The sequence below is a fragment of the Eubalaena glacialis genome, chromosome 2 (genome assembly GCF_028564815.1).
Source record: "Eubalaena glacialis isolate mEubGla1 chromosome 2, mEubGla1.1.hap2.+ XY, whole genome shotgun sequence".
NCBI classification, from domain to species: Eukaryota; Metazoa; Chordata; class Mammalia; order Artiodactyla; family Balaenidae; genus Eubalaena; species Eubalaena glacialis.
The window spans coordinates 63628817-63650569 of NC_083717.1; the positions used below are offsets into that span (position 1 = coordinate 63628817).

At 35.9% G+C, this 21753-nt stretch overlaps 1 protein-coding gene across 9 annotated transcripts in view; it reads right to left on the bottom strand.

The window, feature by feature from the left end:
* Nucleotides 1-21753, bottom strand: part of NEO1 (neogenin 1) — a 240219-nt gene that overhangs the window by 137529 nt on the left and 80937 nt on the right. For all 9 annotated transcript variants that reach the window (XM_061180093.1, XM_061180091.1, XM_061180088.1 and 6 more), the window contains one exon: nt 13047-13183. In XM_061180093.1, coding sequence (XP_061036076.1) covers nt 13047-13183 — 137 coding nt within the window. The remainder of the gene's footprint in view (nt 1-13046; nt 13184-21753) is intronic.

The following is a 21753-nucleotide window of genomic DNA, read 5'->3' on the forward strand; positions in this document are numbered from 1 at the left end:
TTAACATTACAGCTTGAATTACTGTAAATACCACCTAGATTATGAAATAGAACATTAACACACCAGAAACCCCATTGTGCAATAGTCACTACCCTGCCCGTGTCCAAAAGTGATCACTATCGTGATGAATTGGGAGACTGGGATTGACATATATACACTAATATGTATAAAATTGATAACTAATAAGAACCTGATATATAAAAAAATAAATAAGATTAAAAAAAATAAAACCATAGGTTAGTTTTGCCTATTTTTAAACTTTATAAAAATGGAATCATACAGTATGTATTATCTCGTGCCTGGCTTTTTTGATTCAGTGGTATTATCCATGTTGTTGTGCGGTGGTCTGTCAATTTTCGTTGTTGATAATATGCCACTGTATGATTAGAACACTATCTATTCTATGGCTGATTGTTTCTGGTTTTGATTTACTGTGAATAAAGCTGGTGAGAACATTATCATGCATGTTTTTTGATGCATATAGTTATATACTTCTGATGAGTATACTCCTAGGAATACAACCATTGTAAAAGATAACGTTTGTATGCAGTTTTAGTAGAGTCTGCCAAACAGTGATTAAATCAATGTATAGTCCTAACAGCAGTATATTAGAGTCCCCATTATTGTTCCTCATCTTAGCCAACACCTGGTATTGTTAGTCTCTTGAGTTTTAACCACTCTGGTGGAGTACAGTGGTACCTCATTGTGGCTTTATATTTCTCTAAGAACTAATGATAAGAACCTCTTCTTCAAATTTTTAATAGTCACCTGGAGACCTGTGAGGTAGCTGTTCAAGTCTTGCCCGTTTTCTACTGGATTATCTGTCTTTGTTTACTTACTGATCTATAGTTCTTTATACAGTCTATATCAGAGGTTGAAACTTTTTCTGAAAAGGGCCAGATACTACATATTTTAGGCTTTGTGGGCCATGTGGTCTCCACCACAACTACTCAACTCCTTTGCTATAGCATGAAAGCAGCCACAGTCAATACATAAATAAGTGTGACTGTGTGCCAATAAAACTTTATTTATGGACAATAAAATCTGAATTTCATAAAATTTTATATATCACTAAATATTATTCTTCTGATATTGTTCAACCATTTAAAACTATATAAACTATTTTTAGTTCACAGGCTGAATAAAACGAAGGGGTTGGCAGACTTGGTCCACGAGCTGTATTTTGCTGACTCCTGGTCTAAATAAAGACCTTGTCAAGTTATATGCAAGTCTTGTCTTGTTATTCTTTACAAGAATCAACTTCTGGCTTTGCTGAAACTCTTTATTTTGAATGTTTGTTTTCTATTTCATTAATTTTTGCTCTTATGATTACTTTTCTTTGGGTTAAATTTGCTATTCTTTTTTAAGCTTTTTTGAGATGGATATTTATTTATTTTACTGAAGTACAGTTGATTTACAATATTGTGTTAGTTTCTGGTGTACAACAAAGTGATTCAGTCATATATATATAATATATATATATTCTTTTTCAGATTCTTTTCCATTATAGGTTATTACGAGATATTGAATATAGTTCCCTGTGCTATACAGTACAGTACCTATTATCTATTTTATATAGAGAAGTCTGTATCTGCTAATCCCAAACTCCAATTTTTCCCTCCCCCCACCCTTCCCTTTTGGTAACCATAAGTTTGTTTTCTTATGTTTGTGAGTTTCTATTTTGTAAATAATTTCATTTGTATCATACTCCAACTAGTATGATAATCTCTAGCTCCATCCATGTTGCTATAAATGGCATTATTTCATTCCTTTTTATGGCTGAGTAGTATTCCACTGTCTGTGTGTATACCACAATTTCTTTATCCATTCATTGAGATACATATTTAAATCACTAAATTTTCAGCATTTCTTCCCTTCTAATATATGTACTTAAGGCTATAAATTTCCTCTAAGCATCCCCTAAGTTTTGAAAGGTTAAGCTAACAGAGATACGACTTATTTTTAAATTTTCATCATTTCATTTCTGACCCATAGATTATTTCAAAGTGATTCACTTAAGTTTCAAACACTAGGAGATCTTCAACTTATCTTTTTTTTTTAAAGCCACTTTTCTGTAATTAGTTCCAACCTTAATTCCACAGCGGTCAAACCTATAGAATTTCTATTCTCTCAAATTTAAGATTTGTCCTGTAGTCAGTATATGGTATATTTTATTGGGTGGGCCAAAAAGTGCCTTCGGTTTTTTAGGTAAAAATAAAAGATACATTTTTCATTTTCACCAAGAACTTTATTGAACAACGTATTCACCCTTTTGTTCCACTACTTTCTGCCATTTTTCAGGCAACTTCATAATTCCATCTTCCCAAAACTTTTTATCTTTTTGAGCAAAGAACTGTTCCAGGTACCTTTTACAGTCTTCCAGGGAACTGAAATTTTTTCCATCGATTCACTTTGTAATAAAGTAGAAACTAACACACCATTGTAAAGCAATTATACTCCAATGAAGATGTTAAAAAAAAACAGAGAATATTGTAAAGACCAAAATAAATGGAAATCCAAAGGTGCAATGTCTGGTGAATACGACAGATGAATCAGAACTTCCCAGCCAAGCTGTAACAGTTTCTGCCTGGTCATCAAAGAAACATGCAGTCTTGCTGCATTATCCTGATGGAAGATTATGTGTTTTCTGTTGACTAATTCCGGATGCTTTTCAGCGAGTGCCGCTTTCAGCTGGTCTAACTGGGAGCAATACTTGTTGGAATTATCATTTGGTTTTCCAGAAGGAGCTCATAATAAGAGGACTCCCTTCCAATCCCACCATATACACAACATCACCTTCTTTGGATGAAGACCGGCCTTTGGTGTGGTTGGTGGTGGTTCATTTCACTTGTCCCACGATCTCTTCCATTCCACACTGTTGTACAGTATCCACTTTCATCACCCGTCACAATTTGTTTTAAAAACGGAACATTTTCATTATATTTAAGTAGAGAAGCGCATGGGGAAATACGGTCAAGAAGGATTTTTTCGCTTAACTTATGTGGAACCCTATCATCAAAGCGATTCACATAACCAAACTGGCACAAATGATTTTCAACACTTGATTTGGATGTTTTGAGTATGTTGGCTATCTCCCGTGTGGTATAACGTTGATTGTTCTCAGTTATTGTTTCGATTTGACCGCTATCAACTTCAACTGGTCTACCCGACTGTGGAGCATTGTCCAGCGAGAAATCTCCAGCATGAAACTTGGCAAACCACTTTTGACACGTTTGATCCGTCACAGCACCTTCTCCATGCACTGCACAATCTTCTTTTGTGTTTCAGTTGCGTTTTTACCTTTCTTGAAATAATAAAGCATAATATGCCAAAAATTTTGCTTTTTTCTTCCATCTTCAATATTAAAATGGCTCTACAACAATTCACCAATTTTGATAAGTCTTGCTTTAAATGCACGCTGATGTGACAGCTGTCACATACAATCTAACAAAATTGTTTCAAATGAAGTTGAAGACATCTAAGTGCTACTAAAGTCATCTTACGGAAAAAACTGAAGGAACCTTTTGGCCCACCCAATAGTAACGGTTCACAGGCACTTATAAAACATAGAGTTTATTTGTTTGGTGCAATATTTTATAAATGTCAATAAGGTCAAGTTCGTTAATTGTGTTGTTCAGTTCTGTATTATAACTGTTTGTGGTTTTTATTTTGTTTGTACTTATTTGCCTTGTGCTACATATCCTATCAGCTACTGAAGTGTGTTAAAATTTATCACTAGGACTGTGGGTTTGTCTCGTCTACTTCTCCTTGTAGTTCTATCAGTTTCTGCCTTTCACATTTTGAGATTATGTTATGAGGTAATACATACTTAAAATGGTTTTATTTTCCTGGTATATTAACTATTAATAATATGAAATGTCCCACTTTATCTGTATGCATCTTGCTTTTTTGCTTGGTATCTACAACAGCTTTTTTCCAGTTAGTTTAGGCATGGTTTACCTTTTTCCATCCTTGTAATTTTCAAATTTTCTGTATCCTTATATTTAGTGTGTCTCTCATACAAGTAATACATAGTTAGGTTTTAATTTCTTTCCAATCTGACTTTTAATTAGAGTAGTTAGTCCATTTACAATTACTGATATATTTGTATTTAAACTTACCATCCCACTATTTGTTTTCTATTAGTCCATCTTATTCTATGTTCCTTTTCCTTTCCTTTCATACCTTCTTTTGGAGAATTTTTAATTTTATTTTTATTTTCTTCTTCTATTATCTTGTTAGTTATAGATTCTTCTATTATTCTTTCAAGGCTTCCCACAGAGATTACAGTACACATCCTTGCCTTATTAATCTCTAATATAAAGTAGTACTTTCGCCACTTCCTGGAAATTTTAAGAACCTTAGAAGACTAACTCCGTATCCTTACTCCTGACTTATACGTTTGTGTACTGTATTTTAAATCTCATATAACATTATTATTTTACATATTCAATATTCACTTAGATTTACCCAAATATTTAACTTTTCCTTTGCTCCTCATTTTTCTTTCATCACCTGAACTTTCATGAAAAATACCATCAATTTGCGACGCGATCAAAGCCATCAATGTTTTACGTCATGATTTCTGCATCTAAAGTTTTACCCAAAGTAATCTTTTCCTGCTCCTAGGTGACAAAGTTATTCTCCTACATTTTCTTCTATTAACTTTACAGTTTTACCCTTCAAATTTCAGTCACTATTAAACCAAATGGAAGTCATTTGCATGGTCATTGTAACACAGAAATTCAATTTTTTTTCTCTCCATTTTAGGAAGCCATTTCCCCCCAAACCATTTACTGAACAATTAGCCCATTCCTCATTCCTTCCACTGGTCTATTTCTCAGTTCTTGTGACAATACTTTCTTTAAAAAAAAAAAATCACTGTGACTTTTTAATACGTTTAAATATCTTGTAGAGCAAGCTCTCCACTCTTTTTACTTTCCATAGCAAACCCAGTAGTTCACAAACCTTTATTCTTCTATGTACATTTTAGAAGAAAACTTCTAGGTTCATCAAAAAATCAATTAAGAATCTTGATTCGGGCTTCCCTGGTGGCGCAGTGGTTGAGAATCTGCCTGCCAGTGCAGGGGACACGGGTTCAAGCCCTGGTCTGGGAAGATCCCACATGCCGCGGAGCAACTGGGCCCGTGAGCCACAACTACTGAGCCTGCGCGTCTGGAGCCTGTGCTCCGCAACAAGAGAGGCTGCGATAGTGAGAGGCCCGCGCACCGCGATGAAGAGTGGCCCCCACTCGCCGCAACTAGAGAAAGCTCTCGCACAGAAACGAAGACCCAACACAGCCAAAAATAAATATATATATAAAAAAAAAATCTTGATTCATATATGCCAAATTTATATTAATTTGGGAGGATGAATGACATTTTAAATATTATATCAACCCATCCAAGAGCATGAAATATCTATTTTGCCATTTATTTATCATCTATGTTCTCTACTAGAGTTTTAAATTTTCTTGACAAAGGTCTTGTATATTCTTGGTGAGTTATATTTCTAGATATTTTATAGTTTTTTCCTATTGAAAATTTACCTATTTTAAAATATTTCTTCTTTTTAAATATTTTCTATTGATAATTGCTGGTATAGAGAAATAATTCTGATTTTGATAAATTTATCCTGTATGGCAAACCTGCCCAATGTTGTTTTCTATTATATACTAGTTTGCTGATTCTGTAGGTGATTTCAGGTAGACAATCAAATCATCTGTCAACAGAACAATCTTATCTCTTCTTCCAATTTCAACACTATTATTTCTTTTTCTTCTCTTATGGTACTGGTAGAACTATGTTATTAAATAGTAGAGGTAACTCTGGCCAACCTAAACATTTCTGTCTCTTCTGTCATTTCCTGAGAGGAGTATGGTAAACTCTCTTAACAATTGTTGATTTATCTATTTCCCTCAGCTGTTATTTAGTTTTTGTTTCATATATTTTGAGGCTGCATATATATTTATGTTGACTATATTATTTTGTTTAGCTTTCTTTTATTTATTTTTTAATTACTTTTTATTGGAATATAGTTGCTTTACAATGTTGTGTTAGTTTCTTGCTGTACAGCAAAGTGAATCAGTCATACATATATCCCATGTTTTTTAGATTTCCTTTCCATTTAGGTCACCACAGACCACTGAGTAGAGTTCCCTGTGCTATACAGTAGATCCTCATTAGTTATCTATTTTATACACAGTAGTGTACACATGTCATTACCAATCTCCCAATTCATCCCACCCCCCTTCCCCCCTTGGTAATCGTAAATTACCATACATCTTGACTCTATTTCTGCTTTGCAAATAAGTTCATCTCTACCATTTTTCTAGATTCCACATATAAGCAATATCATATGATATTTATTTTTCTCTTTGACTTACTTCACTCTGTATGACAATCTCTAGATCCATCCACGTCTCTGCAAATGGCACTATTTCATTCCTTTTTATGGCTGAGTAATATCCTAGTGTGTTACATATATCCTGTATATATGTAACACATCTTCTTTATCCATTCCTCTATTGATGGACATTTAGGTTGCTTCCATCCCGACTATTGTAAATAGCGCGGCAATGAACATCAGGGTGCATGCATCCTTTTGAATTATGGTTTTCTCTGGATATATGCCTAGGAGTGGGATTGCTGGGTCATATGGTAGCTCTATTTTTAGTTTTTTAAGGAACCTCCATACTGTTCTCCATAGTGGGTGTACCAATTTACATTCCCACAAACAGTGTAGGAGGGTTTCCTTTTCTCCACACTCTCTCCAGCATTTACTCTTTGCAGACTTTTTGATGATGGCCATTCTGACTGGTGTGAGGTGATATCTCATTGTAGTTTTGATTTGCATTTCTCTAATGATTAGTGATGTTGAGCATCCTTTCATGTGTTTGTTGGCAATCTGTATATCTTCTTTGGAGAAATGTCTATTTAGGTCTTCTGCCCATTTTTGGATTGGGTTGTTTGTTCTTTTGATATTGAGGTGCATGAGCTGTCTGTATATTTTGGAGATTAATCCCTCGTCAGCTGCTTCGTTTGCAAATATTTTCTCCCATTCTGAGGGTTGTCTTTTAGTTTGGTTTATGGTTTCCTTTGCTATGCAAAAGCTTCTAAGTTTAATTACATCCCATTTGTTTATTTGTATTTTCATTTCCATTACTCTAGGCGGTTGATCAAAAAAGATCTTGCTGTGATTTGCTGACTATATGTTTTGTGTTATATCTTCTTGATCTATGATTCCTCTTACGAATAAATGTTCCTTCTGCTATTTTTGTCTTTTAGATGGCTACCTCAACTTTCTTTTGTTTTGCCTATTATGTCTTTTCCATCCTTTTATTTTAAATCTCACTGTCTTATTAGTTTTATGCGTATCTTTGCAAACAACATATTGGGGTGTTTTTGTAATCCAATCTGCTTTTAATTGATGAGTTTGACCCATTTACATTATTTTAATTACCATTATATTGGGAGTTATTTCTACATTTTATTCATACTTTGTCTTTATAGTATACAATGTTTATTTTTTCCCCCTTTTGTGCTTTCAGTTGGATAAACCTTTCTTCTGCTGTTTAAAAGTTATATGTATATTCTATTTCGTTCTGTGGTAATTGCCCTTAAGTTCCAAACTCATATTTTATTTCTTAATATTTATATCTATACGTATACAGATATTAGTATTTCTAGCTTTCCCCTAACAACACACATACACCTGTCTACACCCACTACTTGGTATTGTCAAAAATTTTAGTAGTGGGCTATCATTAACATACTTTTTCTTTACTTTGATTCTCTCCTTTTTAAAAAAGAACAATAATGAATGTTCCCAAGTTACTAATGCTGCACAGCAAACCCCAAAACATAAAACAGCCATTATTGGCATAAAACTACCATTATTTTCTTATGCTCACAGATCCTGTAGGTCAGGAATTACGACAGGGCACAGCAGGGATGGCTTATCTCTGCTCCACAATGTCTAAGAAGACTTGAATGTCTGGGGGTGACACAGAAAGCTGGGGGCTGAAATCAACTGAAGACTTCTTCATTCACAAGTCTGGTTCCTTGGTTAGATGACCTGAAAGTTGGTCTCAGCTGGAGCTGTCTATTAGAGCACCTACAATGTAGGCTTTCCTCGTGGTTTCGGCTTCACACAGCATGGTAGCTAGGTTCTGAGATGGAGATCCCAAGAGGAAGTGTCTGGAAAGCACTAACTTCAAGAGAACCAAGAGGACTCTACATGGCTTTTTATAAGCCTCAGAAGTCATGTGATATCTCTATTGATTCAAATAGCTCTAAGTCCACTCAGATTCAAGGACAAGGGGTATAATAAACTCCAGCACTCACTAGGAGGACTTCAAAGAATTTGGGGGCTACATTTTAAAACTCCCATATCTCTTACAGCCTTTCCTGAATGTGTCTCTTCTTATTTGAGTATTCATTCCAAAAGTGCTTTCAGTGTGTATTTTTGTGTAGCAAACCTTCTTAGGTCTTGTATGATGAGAATTTTTACTACGCCTCACATTTTGGGTACATATAAATGCTATGTGAATTCAATGTTCTTTTCCTTTAAACCTTTAAAAAATTACTCCACTGTCCTCTTGAAATCACATCTCTCAAAATCAACACTAGGTGCAATCTAATTCTTGTCCCTTTATAGGTGATCTGCTCTTTGTCACTCGGAGCTTTTAGAAGCTCTTTTTGACTTTGATGTTATCAGCCACTGTAAATGAGTCTAATGGTGAGTGTTTTCTCCTCTCCAATATTTAGCAGTCATTAAAAGCCCTCTCAATCTAAGGTCTTCCATTAATCTTTAATTCTGAGAAATTTATCTTAATTATTTCTTCAAATATTTCTTTCTCTCTTTTTATTTCAAATCTCCTCTAGGATTCCTATTTATCTGGATACAAGCCCTTCTACATCTAACTTTCACACCCCTTGGCTTTTATTCTATGCATTCTCTCATTTAATGCTATGTTCTTAGAGAGTTTCTCAATGTAATCTTCCAACTCAGGAGTTTGTTCATCAGCTGTATACCTTAGACTATTACTCAGTCTACCGTGTTCTTTATCTTCACTACATTTTTCATACCTAATATTTCTACTTGGTTCTGTTTTCACATTTTCTAGTTCTTGCATTATATTGCTAATATCTTTCTTATCTCCTTAAATGTATTTATCATGCTTATTTTAAATTCTTGGTCAATTTTTCCACTAATTCTCCATCAGATGGTATATGTTATTCACTTGGTTGTCTTTCTCTGAGAGCAGCTGTACAATTCAGGGGAGTAGTTTGGCTATAAACTAATGTTCTTCTGGTGTACCAGCCACTCTATCTGAGAACATGCATGGTCACCAAGCCCTAACTGCAGGAGGATGAGCCCTGGAGCAAAGAGCCCTAAGGACCTCAGAACTACTGTTTTTCATTCCAATTTGCTGGGCATTCCACAGGTAACTCCTCTGGTCAAGGTTTCATATTTAAATTCTTAGGTAGAAATAGCACTGGCCTCAGAGTCTTCCTAGGTTAAAACCTACCAATCTGGGAGTTTGGAGGCAGTGTGGGGGAAAAAGTTGAAAAGTGATCCCCTAAGGGCAGTCAGGCCATACCAGTTTCATTAATGCCATCAGAGCCCCAGTAGACCTTTTGAATGGACATGGAAGCCTGGGCCGTTCCTGTTCATTTCTGCTGTGAAAAGACAGGCAAAGATAGTCTCAAGGCAACACCAGTGAGTAAGATAAAATTTAACAGCCTCCTTCCAATCTACTTTCTCACTGTTACCGCTGGTAGTCCTTCATCCCAGGCTGCAGCCACCACCCCCACAAACCATCTTTCACTCATCCATAAACACATACAGGTTCATAGTGCCTCAGTCTCCCCATAATTCCCTCTCACTCCTCTAGGTACTTCAGAGTTGATTTTGGGTGAGGGAGTCAACAGCTAGAATTAGTTTGACAGAAAATGGAAACCAGCCTAGAAACTACTTTCTTCATCAAAGGTGTAGAAGTATTGCTCAATTTCAACCACTCCCAACCCAGTTCAAAGATTTCAGGCAAGCAGACGAATGAAAAGTTAATATTTAATAGAACATCTTACCACCAAAAAAGCTACCTGGGGCATCTAGTTTAGAGAGTAATTCTTTCATGGATAGAGATCTTATGCCATCTCTAGCTTCATACCTTTGAAAACACCTTTTACCTATGTTTTCTAAATTTTCATCAACCATAGACTTATAAAGCATTCGGTGTAAACTTCTGGGTGAAATAAAAAACAACCAAAACTCTTCTATTGGCCTCCTCACTAAGATTTTTGACCTTGAGGTATTTTTAAGCACCAGAGTTCCCCAGTCATCTACTGAAAATCAAAATCATGGCAGACACTCTCAAACACATATGTACAACTATTAGCCTCAAGCCAATCTGAAACTATGTTAGATACAGAGAAGTTAGCAGATAGGCTGCTATTTCAATAGTAGGCAAAAATGGAAGGACCTAACATAGAACCTTAGACATTCTCCCCAATTGAGGCTGGGGAGGAAAAGAAAGAGTTGGTGGACTACTGATAAGACTTGGTAAGTAAATGAATTTGGTTGCTCCCTAAAATAAGGGTATCAAAAAAGCTAGTTCAACCTTAAATTGTATTGTGTAATACAATATCTAGTAGCAAGGAGGTGATGTTTTCGCTCTGTTCTGTACTGGTGACATGGTATCAGTAATACTTTTCAGTTCTGAGCACCACGCCACATTCTCTGAAGGTCAAAATCTTTTTAATTTTTGCCAATATGATGGTGGGGAAAATGGTATCTTTTAAATTTGTATTTTTCTGACTGCTAGTAAAATTGACTATCTACTGATGAAGAAATGCAAATAGCTAATAAACTCCTGTGAATTGCCTGTTGGCAGTCTTTATCAGCTTTCTTTAGGTTATTTCTTTTTAAAAAATCTCTTTCTGAAAGGTCTCTTTATTTTAATGATTCTGACCCTTTCTCAGTTATGTGTTACAAATATTTTCTCCCGGTCTATCATCTGCACAGGGTTTTCCTATAACTTTTTAAAAAATGTGTATGTTGTCAGAATTTGTTGGTTTTTGCTTGACATGCCATTTTCTCTTTTTCCTAAGATAGTCTCTCCCATCAGAGATAATACAAACGCTATCCCATATATTCTTCACCTTTTCACATTTAGACCTTTGAAGTAGAGATCCAACTTTATTTCCTTCCACTTAAAAGTTTTTTGTACCAATACCCTTTAATAAATAAAACACTTTTTCCCTCTGAATTGAAGTACCACTTTGACAATATTTTAAAGTTCCATAATTACTTGTAACAGCTGGATTTTATTCCTTTCTATTGTCTAGTCTATTCTTGGGCCAATGCCATGCTGTTTTGATTAGAGAAGGTTATTTAATTTTAATATCTGGGTTTCTTCACTCTTATTCTTTTCTCAGTTTTCTAGAATGTATTCACTTAAAGGGCATTTTCTTTAGGCACAGATGATAAGATGGAACAGGATACAAAGTACCAGATGTATGTGTTATCCTGTAACTAAAAACTGCAGTTAATTAAGCTAATAGACAGAGTCTTAATTAGATTCCATACAATGAATAAAAACAAAGAGTAGAAATTAATTGCATGGACAAATGTAACTAATACATATGGCAGACACTATGCCTCCCATTTGAGGCTAATAACAAGGTACCTTACTTTGGAGGAAACTGAGGCACAGGTAGAAAAATGGAGAGAGTATCAGGCCAAGAACCTGACTAACAAAAAAAAACAAAAAGAGAAAACATCCACCAAGGGAGGCACAGAAGCCAAGTAAGAGGGAGTTCACTAATATTTTACTTGTCCAGTTCCATTTACATAGAGGTAAAGAAATCGGTCATTCTACCACTGGTCTAATCCTACTTTCTATCTAGCCAGAGCAATGGTTGAGCTCAAGTGAGGTAACAGTTATATGAACTCTAAGGCCTGCTCTTTTGATTTTTCAGAGATTATGAATCCACCCACAAATAGCAATACAGAATATAAACATTCTATGCCTCTGCCAGCACAGAACCCCAATGTGCTCCCCAATTCCTATCAAACAGAGTAGGAATGTGACTACTTTCCACTCTGAAACCCACAAAACGTACCAAGAGAAAGAAACCTTCATATAAAACACGAGATCACCCCAACCCATGTATCAGGAAGTATTCTATCAAATATAATACACTTTGAGACAACTTGATAATGAATATCATGAGTTAATATATACCTCTACATATCCAAGCAGTGTTGGATTTCCCTAAAAGTAACAGAGAAGATCTTAAAGATTTTTATTTGAAACAAAGACAGATTTGCAGACAATTCATAGGAGAGAGAGCAAATGTTCCTCTGAGGGTACATTTCCATATGGAGGAAGAACAAGGGAGATGGGGAGATTATGTGTACATGCCATGGTCATTTTGACTTCCAAATCAGAGAACCTATAAGGGAGATGCTGCGATGGTCAGCATTAGTTGAAAAGAAAGAAATCATCAAATCAAACAGGTGTTATGTTGAGAGCCACAGTGCACTCCTTCCTAGGTGATCTATTCACCCTAAAGGAGGGAACACCAATGCTTAGGATATGTGGTTCTGGGTCAGAGAAAGAGAAAGAGAAAGCATTTTTGACAGAAGAAAAATGAACTGAACTTTCCAGATGCCATAGATCACACCCTTCCCTACCCTACACTACAGATAATAACAACAATAACTAACTTTGAGCTTTTACCATATTCTAGTCACTATTCTGGGAGTTTTACAAGCATTACTCTTCTAGTCCTGAAAACAACTCCAATGAGGTAAGTACTCTTATTATTTCCACTTTACAGATGAGAAAAATGAAGCTCAGAGAAGCAAATTTCCTATAGTTACATAGCTAGGAAGTATAAGACCCAGCATTTGAACTCAAGTAGCCCACTTACTCTTAACTATTATGGAGTATTGCCTCTTCCACATTAACGTTTAACAATTACAAACCCGTAAAGTACATAGGATTTTAAAAATTTATAAAGGAAATATTTGCATACCTTGTACTGTAAGCTCTGCTTGAGCTTCAATTGTCTCATTTCCATTATCAGCTATACAAAAATAAGTGCCAGCATCATCCTCGGTGACATCACTGATCTCCAGACTACCACCTGCCAGCAATACCAATCTTTCAGAGCTGCATTAAAAAATATTGATACATTTCAGAACCAGGAAAATAATACCTGAAAAACATTCCACATAAAACAGATAAAACACTTAGACAGTATTATTTATACAGCTATAGATGGACTGAGACCAACATAAAATATCAGAATTTAGTCCAATTTGCTTTGCTCATATTTTACATGCATAAATATCACAAATACAAATCAAAATGTTACAGTGAATTATCTCCGACACTTTAATTATTCCCAAAGGGATACCATTTTTGTGACCAATTCCACTCCCCACAATCCATCTCTGCTTCTTTACTCTGCCCAGTGTTTTTTTTGCAAATTATGTAATTTTCAAGTCTGGTATCAATCTGAGAGTCACACCACCACACCTATGCCATACTCAAATGACTAACAGAGAGGGCAAATGTCAGATCAGAAACAGTAAGTCATGGGGTCACAGTGCCTACTGAAAGTTTCCGATGGTGGCTTGGCTAGGAAAGGGAGGAAAAGAGGAAGGGAAGGGAGAGAGAACAGTTGCCAGAGAGCAGCTTCCTGGGTGTGGTAGCTGGGCATGAACCAGCCACCATCACGCCATTATCAACAAGGATGCTGATCATTACTAACCCAGCTCTACAGAGTGACTTAAGTCTATTTAAAGAAAATAGATATTTTTTATTTTTGTACAGGTAAAGTATTTTTATAAAGGAATTTTGCTATATGTAACATTGAGATGTATTATATATTATTTGAAGTTATCCTTGGAAAGGAAAATAACTACCAGAAGAAAATCTCATTTCCTCTCCCCACTCCCTCCTTCCCTTTTTCTCTCCCTCAAAGAGAATATTTAAAAAGAAAGCCAAATGATCCTATAACATCAAGGAAGAAATCACAAACCAACATTCTGATGAAATTTTTATAAAGTGAATAAGTTTAGTTAAATTTGGAGATTTTAGAGAGTTACAATTTTATTTTTACTTTGAGGTTCTACATCTGATTTTCATAGGTAGATTTCTCTCTCAAATCTTAATATTGTTATATTTCCTGTCTGTATCTATGCTCAACAAAAAAGTTCTGATTACAATTTGGTTTTTCATATGGAATTCTTGACAGGGAAAAAAGTCAGAGGAAACGACTATTCAGTCTGTGCCACACTTAATAATTCTCATTGTAAGTAAAGTGCTATCTTGGCCTAAGTTTCAGTACACTGTGGGTTTGGGTAATTAGTCTTCCTGAATCTGATAGGCAAGATTAAGTTTCTGGACAAAGAAAGGAAAACCAGAATAGATTTGGTGACTTCTCTAAGAAATACCGTGCAAGATCATGACTAAACTTTATCAAGTGGCCTTCCAATGTGAACTATCTTAATTATACCCTCAAATTACAACTTTATGTGATAGAGAAGCAAGACAACATATAATGGAAGAAAGCAAGAATGACTGGGATAAAAGAACAGAGATAAGACAGGGTTTGGGTGCCTCACAAAATAAATTTACAAAAATTAATATCCTACATATTATATTACTCTTGGACAAAATCACAACTAAGTTTCATAAATGGAAAACAATGTTCACAAAAGGGAAACCAGCACTATACACATATGATACCCAGCTGAGAGGAACATAATTTGAAACACTAGTTGGTATGGTACTTTTGAAATTGAGGTATAGCAATTTATATCTAATAGTTACACTAAAAAATATTCCTGACACTTGCTATGCCTCATATTTGCCATAACTGAGTACAAGTACAGGAGAAGTCAATCTTTCTTAATGGAGCTTATTTTACTTCCCTTAAAAGAATGCTGGGAGGAAGAACGTCCACTAGCTTATCAGAATGCACTTAACTTGTTCACCTAACCTATGGTGGCTTATAGTAAAATGGCAATCAAGCTTTTAAAGCTCCAAAATTCAAAAATGCAGGCAACAGAAACAATAAGTGAAAAAGCAATCATGGTCAATGGACCCAAATTGAGTGTTGCTGGACACAGGAGTGTATGTATATATGTGTCTCTGAGTAGCCGGGGGTCAGTTGAGGAGAGCTTGGTGTGCTAAGGCAGGGGTTCCCAACCCCCGGGCCGCAGACCAGGACCGGGACCGGTACCGGTCCATGGCCTGTTAGGAACCGGGCCGCACAGCAGGAGGTGAGGGGCGGGTGAGCAAGCGAAGCTTCATCTGCTGCTCCCCATCGCTTGCGTTACCGCTGAACCATCCCCCCACCCCACCCTCCCTGGTCCGTGGAAAAACTGTCTTCCACGAAACCGGTCCCCTGGTGCCAAAAAGGTTGGGGACTGCTGTGCTAAGGAGCCATTTCTTTAGCAAAAGGGAAAGGCTTTTGAGCAGATCAATAACAAGATCAGATTTAGTGAGGAAACAAGAGGAGTGGGGAAAAGATTAGAAGTTGTAAAGTTAGTGTAATGGTTCAGAATTAAAGAGGATGAATTATGGCAGTAACAACAGGGGTAAAGAGAAGGCATAAAGTAATGACCACTCTTAAAAAGCTGGATGATGAAGTTAAGGAGAGGGATTTATCATTCATTTAACAATTATTTATTGGTGTGCCTATATATGTCAGGTAGCAGCTGGGATACTGCAGTGAACAAAAACAAAATCAGTACTGTCATGCAACTGAGTGGGAAAGACAGACATAAAAAATGGTAATTCTACAAAATGGTATACCAAAAGAACTTGCCAGGAAATCAGAAATAGACATTTCCCTGGAGAGAATGGAAAATAATATCGAGAGCACAAAAGGACTTCTTACACACCCTCTTCCTCTAAAACAGCAGGAAAGGAAGGGTAGGTGAAAGCTAATCTTACATGCTCTCATTTTTTTTTTCTTTAAACTTTTTATTTTGAGGTAACTGTAGATTCACATGCAGTACTAAGAAATAATACAAAGAGATCTCATGTACCCTTTACCTAGTTTCCCTCAACAGTAACATCTAGTAAAACTACAACCAGGAGACTGACATTTCCACCACCACAAGGATCCCTCATATTGTCCTTTTACATACAGCCACACCCACTTCCCTCCCTCTACCACCTCCTCATTAACCCCTGGCAATCACTAATCTGTTCTCCATTTCAATAATTTTGTCATTTCAAGAAGAATGTTATGTAAATAGTCATACAATATGTAACCTCTGGGGATTGGCTTTTTCCACTCAGTATAATTCTCTGGAGATTCATCCAGACTGTTGCAATTATCATTCCTTTTATTGCTTAAGAGTAATTCCATAGTATGGATAGACATCGTTTGTTTAACCATTCACTCAATGAAGGACATCTGGGTTGTTTCTAGTTTGGGGCTATTATGAATAAAGCTGCTATAAATATACATGTACAGGTTTCTGTGTGAACATAAGTTCATTTCTATGGGATAAATGCCCAAGAATGTAAAATGTTAGGTCATATGGCAGTTGCAACATATTTTTTCAGAAACTGTCAAACAGTTTTTCAGAGTGGCTGTACCATTTCACATTCCTACCAGCAATGTCAGAGTGATCCCGTTTCTCCACATATTTGACAGCATTTGGTATTGCCACTTTAAAAAAAATTTTAGCTATTCTGATAGGTATGTAGTGATATCTTGTAGTCTTAATTTGCAGTTCCTTAATGGCTAATGATGTTAAACAACTTTTCTTGTGCTTATTTGTCCTCTGTACATCTTTTTTGGTGAACCACCTATCCATACCTTCTGCCCATGTTCTAATTCAATTATATGCTTTTTTTTAATACTGAGTTTTGAGACATCTTTACACATTTTAGATAATACTCCTTTGTTAGAGATGTGGTTTGCAAATATCTTCTCCACTCTGTAGCTTATCTTTTCATCCTCTTAACAGGGTCTTTCACAGAGCAAAAGGTTTTAATTTTGATGAAATCCAGTTTCAATTTTTCCTTTTATAGATTGTGCTTTTGGTGTAAAATCTAAGAACTCTTTGCCTAGGCCTTGATCCTGATTTTCTCTTATGTTTCTTTTCTAAAATTTCATGCTGCATATTTTACATTTAGGTCCATGATCTATTCTGAGTTAATTTTTTACATAACGTATGAGACTCAGCTTGAGGTTCAAGTTTTTGTCTATGGATGGGTGTCCAGTTATTCCAGTAGCATTTGTTGAAAAGGCTACTTTTCCTCCACTGAATTGCTTTTGCACCTTTGTCAAAAATTAGTTGGGAATTTTTGTATGGATCTATATCTGGATTCTCTATTTCATCCCACTGATATATCGGTCTATCTTTCCATCAACACCATATAGTCTTGATTACTGTAGATACATAGTAAGTCTTAAAATCAAATAGACTGATTCTTCCCACTTTAAAAAAAAAAACTGTTTTAACTACTCTAGTTCCTTTGCTTTTCCATATAAATTTTAGAATAATTTTATCTATATTTACAAAAAATCTTATTGGGATTTTGACAAGAATTGACCTGTATATAAATTTGACAAGAATTAACCTGTATATAAATTTGAAGAGAACTGACATTTTTACTATGCTGAGTCTTCTATTCCATGGACATGGTATGTCTCTCCATTTATTTAGCTCTTCTTTGATTTCTTTCATTAGCATTTTATAGTTTTTAGTATACAAATTTAACAAGTTTTGTTAATTGACACTTAAGATGTGAGTGACTGCAAATGCTACTGTATTTGCGTTCACATGTTCATTGCTAGAATACAGAAATACAATTGATTTTTATGTTTATCTTGTCTCTTGTGACATTATTGAACTCACTTCTTAGTTGTAAGTTTTGTGGATTTTGTGGATGTAAGTTTTAGGATTTTCTACATAAATATATCTGCAAATAGGGACTATTATATGTCTTCCTTTCTGATCTATATGCCTTTTTTTTTTTGTCTTATTGAACTGGCTAGAACTTCCAGCACTGTGATGGTGAACTTCCTTAACTGGTTCCTCATCTTAATGGGGTAGTACTGTCGTTTGCCATTAAGTATAATGTTAGTTGTAGGTTTTTGTAGATGCTCTGAAGTTATTTTGCTAAGGGTTTTTTTCTTTTAACATAATGAATGGGTGTTGAATTTTGTCAGTAGCTTTTCCTCCACTGATTAATCTGATCAGGTTTAGGTTTTTCTTTTTTTTCTTTAATTCTGGTGGATTGTACTGATTAATTCGGGGATACTAAGTCAGCCTTGTATCCCTGGAACAAACCACACTTATAGTACATATAACTTTTTATTTATTGCTGAATATTTGCTATTCTATTTGCTAATATTTTGTTAAGAATTTTTATGTTCATATTCATGGGGGATACTAGTCTGTTGTGTTCCCTTTTTGTACTATCTTTCTCTGGTTTTGTTATCAGGGTAATAATAGCTTCAATTCCTTCTCTTCTATTTTTTGGAAAGATTGTGTAGAATTGGTTTTAATTCTTTAAACACTGGTAGAATTTTCCAATAAAACTATCTGGACTTGCAGACTTTGGGGAGGGTTTTAAAATTACAAATTTAATCTACTTAAGAGTAAGAGGGTTATTCAATTTATCTATTTCATATTGGGTTAGATGTGGTAGTTTGTGTTTTAGAGGAAATGGTTTGTCTAAGTCATCAAACTTACATGATGTATAGTTGTGTATAGTATTCCCTTATTATCCTTTTGATGTCTGCAGGGTCTGTAGTGGCATTCCTGGTTCAGTCCTAATACTGATCATTTGTGTCTTCTCCCTTTTTTTTCCAGTCCACTGATTCTTTCCTCTGTCCCATCAGTCTCTTGCTGAGCTCATCTATTGAGTTTTTCTTTATTTTGGTTATTGTCTTTGTTCAAAATTTTCCATTTAGTTCTTCTTTAAGTCTTCTCTTTCTTTTTGAAGAGACTTTCTATTTATCTGCTGAGATACTCTATTTTTCCATTTGTTTCATGTGTGTTCATAATTCCTTGTTGAAGCATTTTAATGATGACTGTTTTAAAAATCTTCTTTTAATATACCTTTATTGGAGTATAATTGCTTTACAATGTTGTGTTAGTTTCTGCTGTACAACAAAGTGAATCAGCTATATGTATACATATATCCCCATATCCCCCTCCTTTGACCCTCCCTCCCACCCTCCCTATCCCACCCCTCTAGATCATCACAAAGCATCAAGCTGATCTCCCTGTGCTATGCAGCAGCTTCCCACTAGCCAACCATTTCACATTTGGTAGTCTATATATGTCAATACTACTCTTTCACTTCATCCCAGCTTCCCCTCTGCCCCCCCATCCCGGGTCCTCAAGTCCGTTTCTACGTCTGCATCTTTATTCCTGCCCTGCGACTAGGTTCATCAGTACTGGTTTTTTAGATTCCATATATGTGCGTTAGCATACAGTATTTGGTTTTATCTTTCTGACTTACTTCACTCTGTATGACAGACTCTAGGTCCATCCACCTCATTACAAATAATTCAATTTCGTTCCTTTTTATGGCTGAGTAATATTCCATTGTATATATGTTCCACATCTTCTTTATCCATTCATCTGTCGATGGACGTTTAGGTTGCTTCCATGTCCTGGCTATCGTAAACAGTGCTGCAATGAACACTGTGGTACATGTAACTCTTTGAATTACGGTATATGCCCAGTAGTGGGATTGCTGGGTCATATGGTAGTTCTATTTTTAGTTTTTTAAGGAACCTCCATACTGTTCTCCATAGTAGCTGTATCAATTTACATTCCCACCAACAGTGGAAGAGGGTTCCCTTTTCTCTGCACCCTATCCAGCATTTCTTGTTTGCAGATTTTTTGATGATGGCCATTCTGACCGGTGTGAGGTGATACCTCATTGTAGTTTTGATTTGCATTTATCTAATGATTATTGATGTTTAGCATCTTTTCATGTGTTTGTTGGCAACCTGTATGTCTACTTTGGAGAAATGTTTATTTAGGTCTTCTGCCCATTTTTGGATTGGGTTGTTTTTGCGATACTGAGTTGCATGAGCTGCTTGTATGTTTTGGAGATTAATCCTTTGTTGTTTCATTTGCAATATCTTCTCCCATTCTGAGGGTTGTCCTTTTGTCTTGTTTATGGTTTCCTTTGCTGTGCAAAAGCTTTTAAATTTTATTAAGTCCCATTTGTTTATTTTTGTTTTTATTTCCGTTACTCTAGGAAGTGGGTCAAAAAAGATCTTGCTGTGGTTTATGTCAAAGAGTGTTCTGCCTACGTTTTCCTCTAAGAGTTTGATAGTGTCTGACCTTACATTTAGGTCCCTAATCCATTTTGAGTTTATTTTTGTGTATGGTGTTAGGAAGTGTTCTAATTTCATTCTCTTACATGTAGCTGTCCAGTTTTCCTTGGTATGAATGAGCACCACTTATTGAAGAGGCTGCCTTTTCTCTATTGTATATTCTTGCCTCCTCTGTCAAAGATAAGGTGACCATATGTGTGTGGGTTTGTCTCTGGGTTTTCTATCTGTTCCACTGATCTATATTTCTGTTTTTTGTGCCAGTACCATACTGTCTTGATTACTGTAGCTTTGTAGTACAGTCTGAAGTCAGGGAGCCCGATTCCTCCAGCTCCGTTTTTCTTTCTCAAGATTGCTTTGGCTATCCATGGTCTTTTGTGTTTCCATACGAATCGTAAAATTTTTTGTTCTAGTTCTGTGAAAAATGCCATCAGTAATTTGATAGGGATTGTATTGAATCTGTAGATTGCTTTGGGTAGTATAGTCATTTTCACAATGTTGATTCTTTTAATCCAAGAACATGGTATATCTTTCCATCTGTTTGTATCGTCTTTGATTTCTTTCATCAGTGTCTTATAGTTTTCTGCATACAGGTCTTTTGCCTCCTCTAAGATCAGGAACAATACAAGGGTGCCCACTCTCACCACTATTATTCAACATAGTTTTGGAAGTTTTAGCCACAGCAATCAGAGAAGAAAAAGAGATAAAAGGAATCCAAATTGGAAAAGAAGTAAGACTGTCGCTGTTTGCAGATAACATGATACTATACATAGAAAATCCTAAAGATGCCACCAGAAAATTACTAGAGCTAATCAATGAATGTAGCAGGATACAAAATTAATGCACAGAAATCTCTTGCATTCCTATACACTAACAATGAAAAATCAGAAAGAGAAATTAAGGAAACACTCCCATTTATCACTGCACCAAAAAGAATAATATACCTAGGAATAAACCTACCAAAGGGTGCTTTAAAAATCTCTGTCAGGTAATTCAAAGACCTGTCATCTCAGTGTTAGCATCAATTGACTGTCCTTTCTCTTTTGAGATTTTCCTCGTTCTTGGTATGAATGAGTGATTTTCAACTGAAATATGGATATTTGGGGCATCATATTATGAGACTTTGGATTTTACTAAACCTTTTGTTTTCAGCTGGCTTCTTCTGACACCCAGAGGAAAGGGGAGGTGCCACCTCCTTACGTCAGGTGGAGGTAGAAGTCCAGGTTCTACACTCAGTCTCCACTGATACCTGAGGGGGAAGAGGGGGACTCTTCTTTACCCCTTAGCAGGGTTGGGAGTTCTGGCTCCTCACCAGGCCTCCACTGATACTGCCCCCCTGGCTGGGTGCAGTAAGAGTAACTCATTACTGTTCCCCACACGGCATCCAATGACACCATGAAGAGAGGGTGTC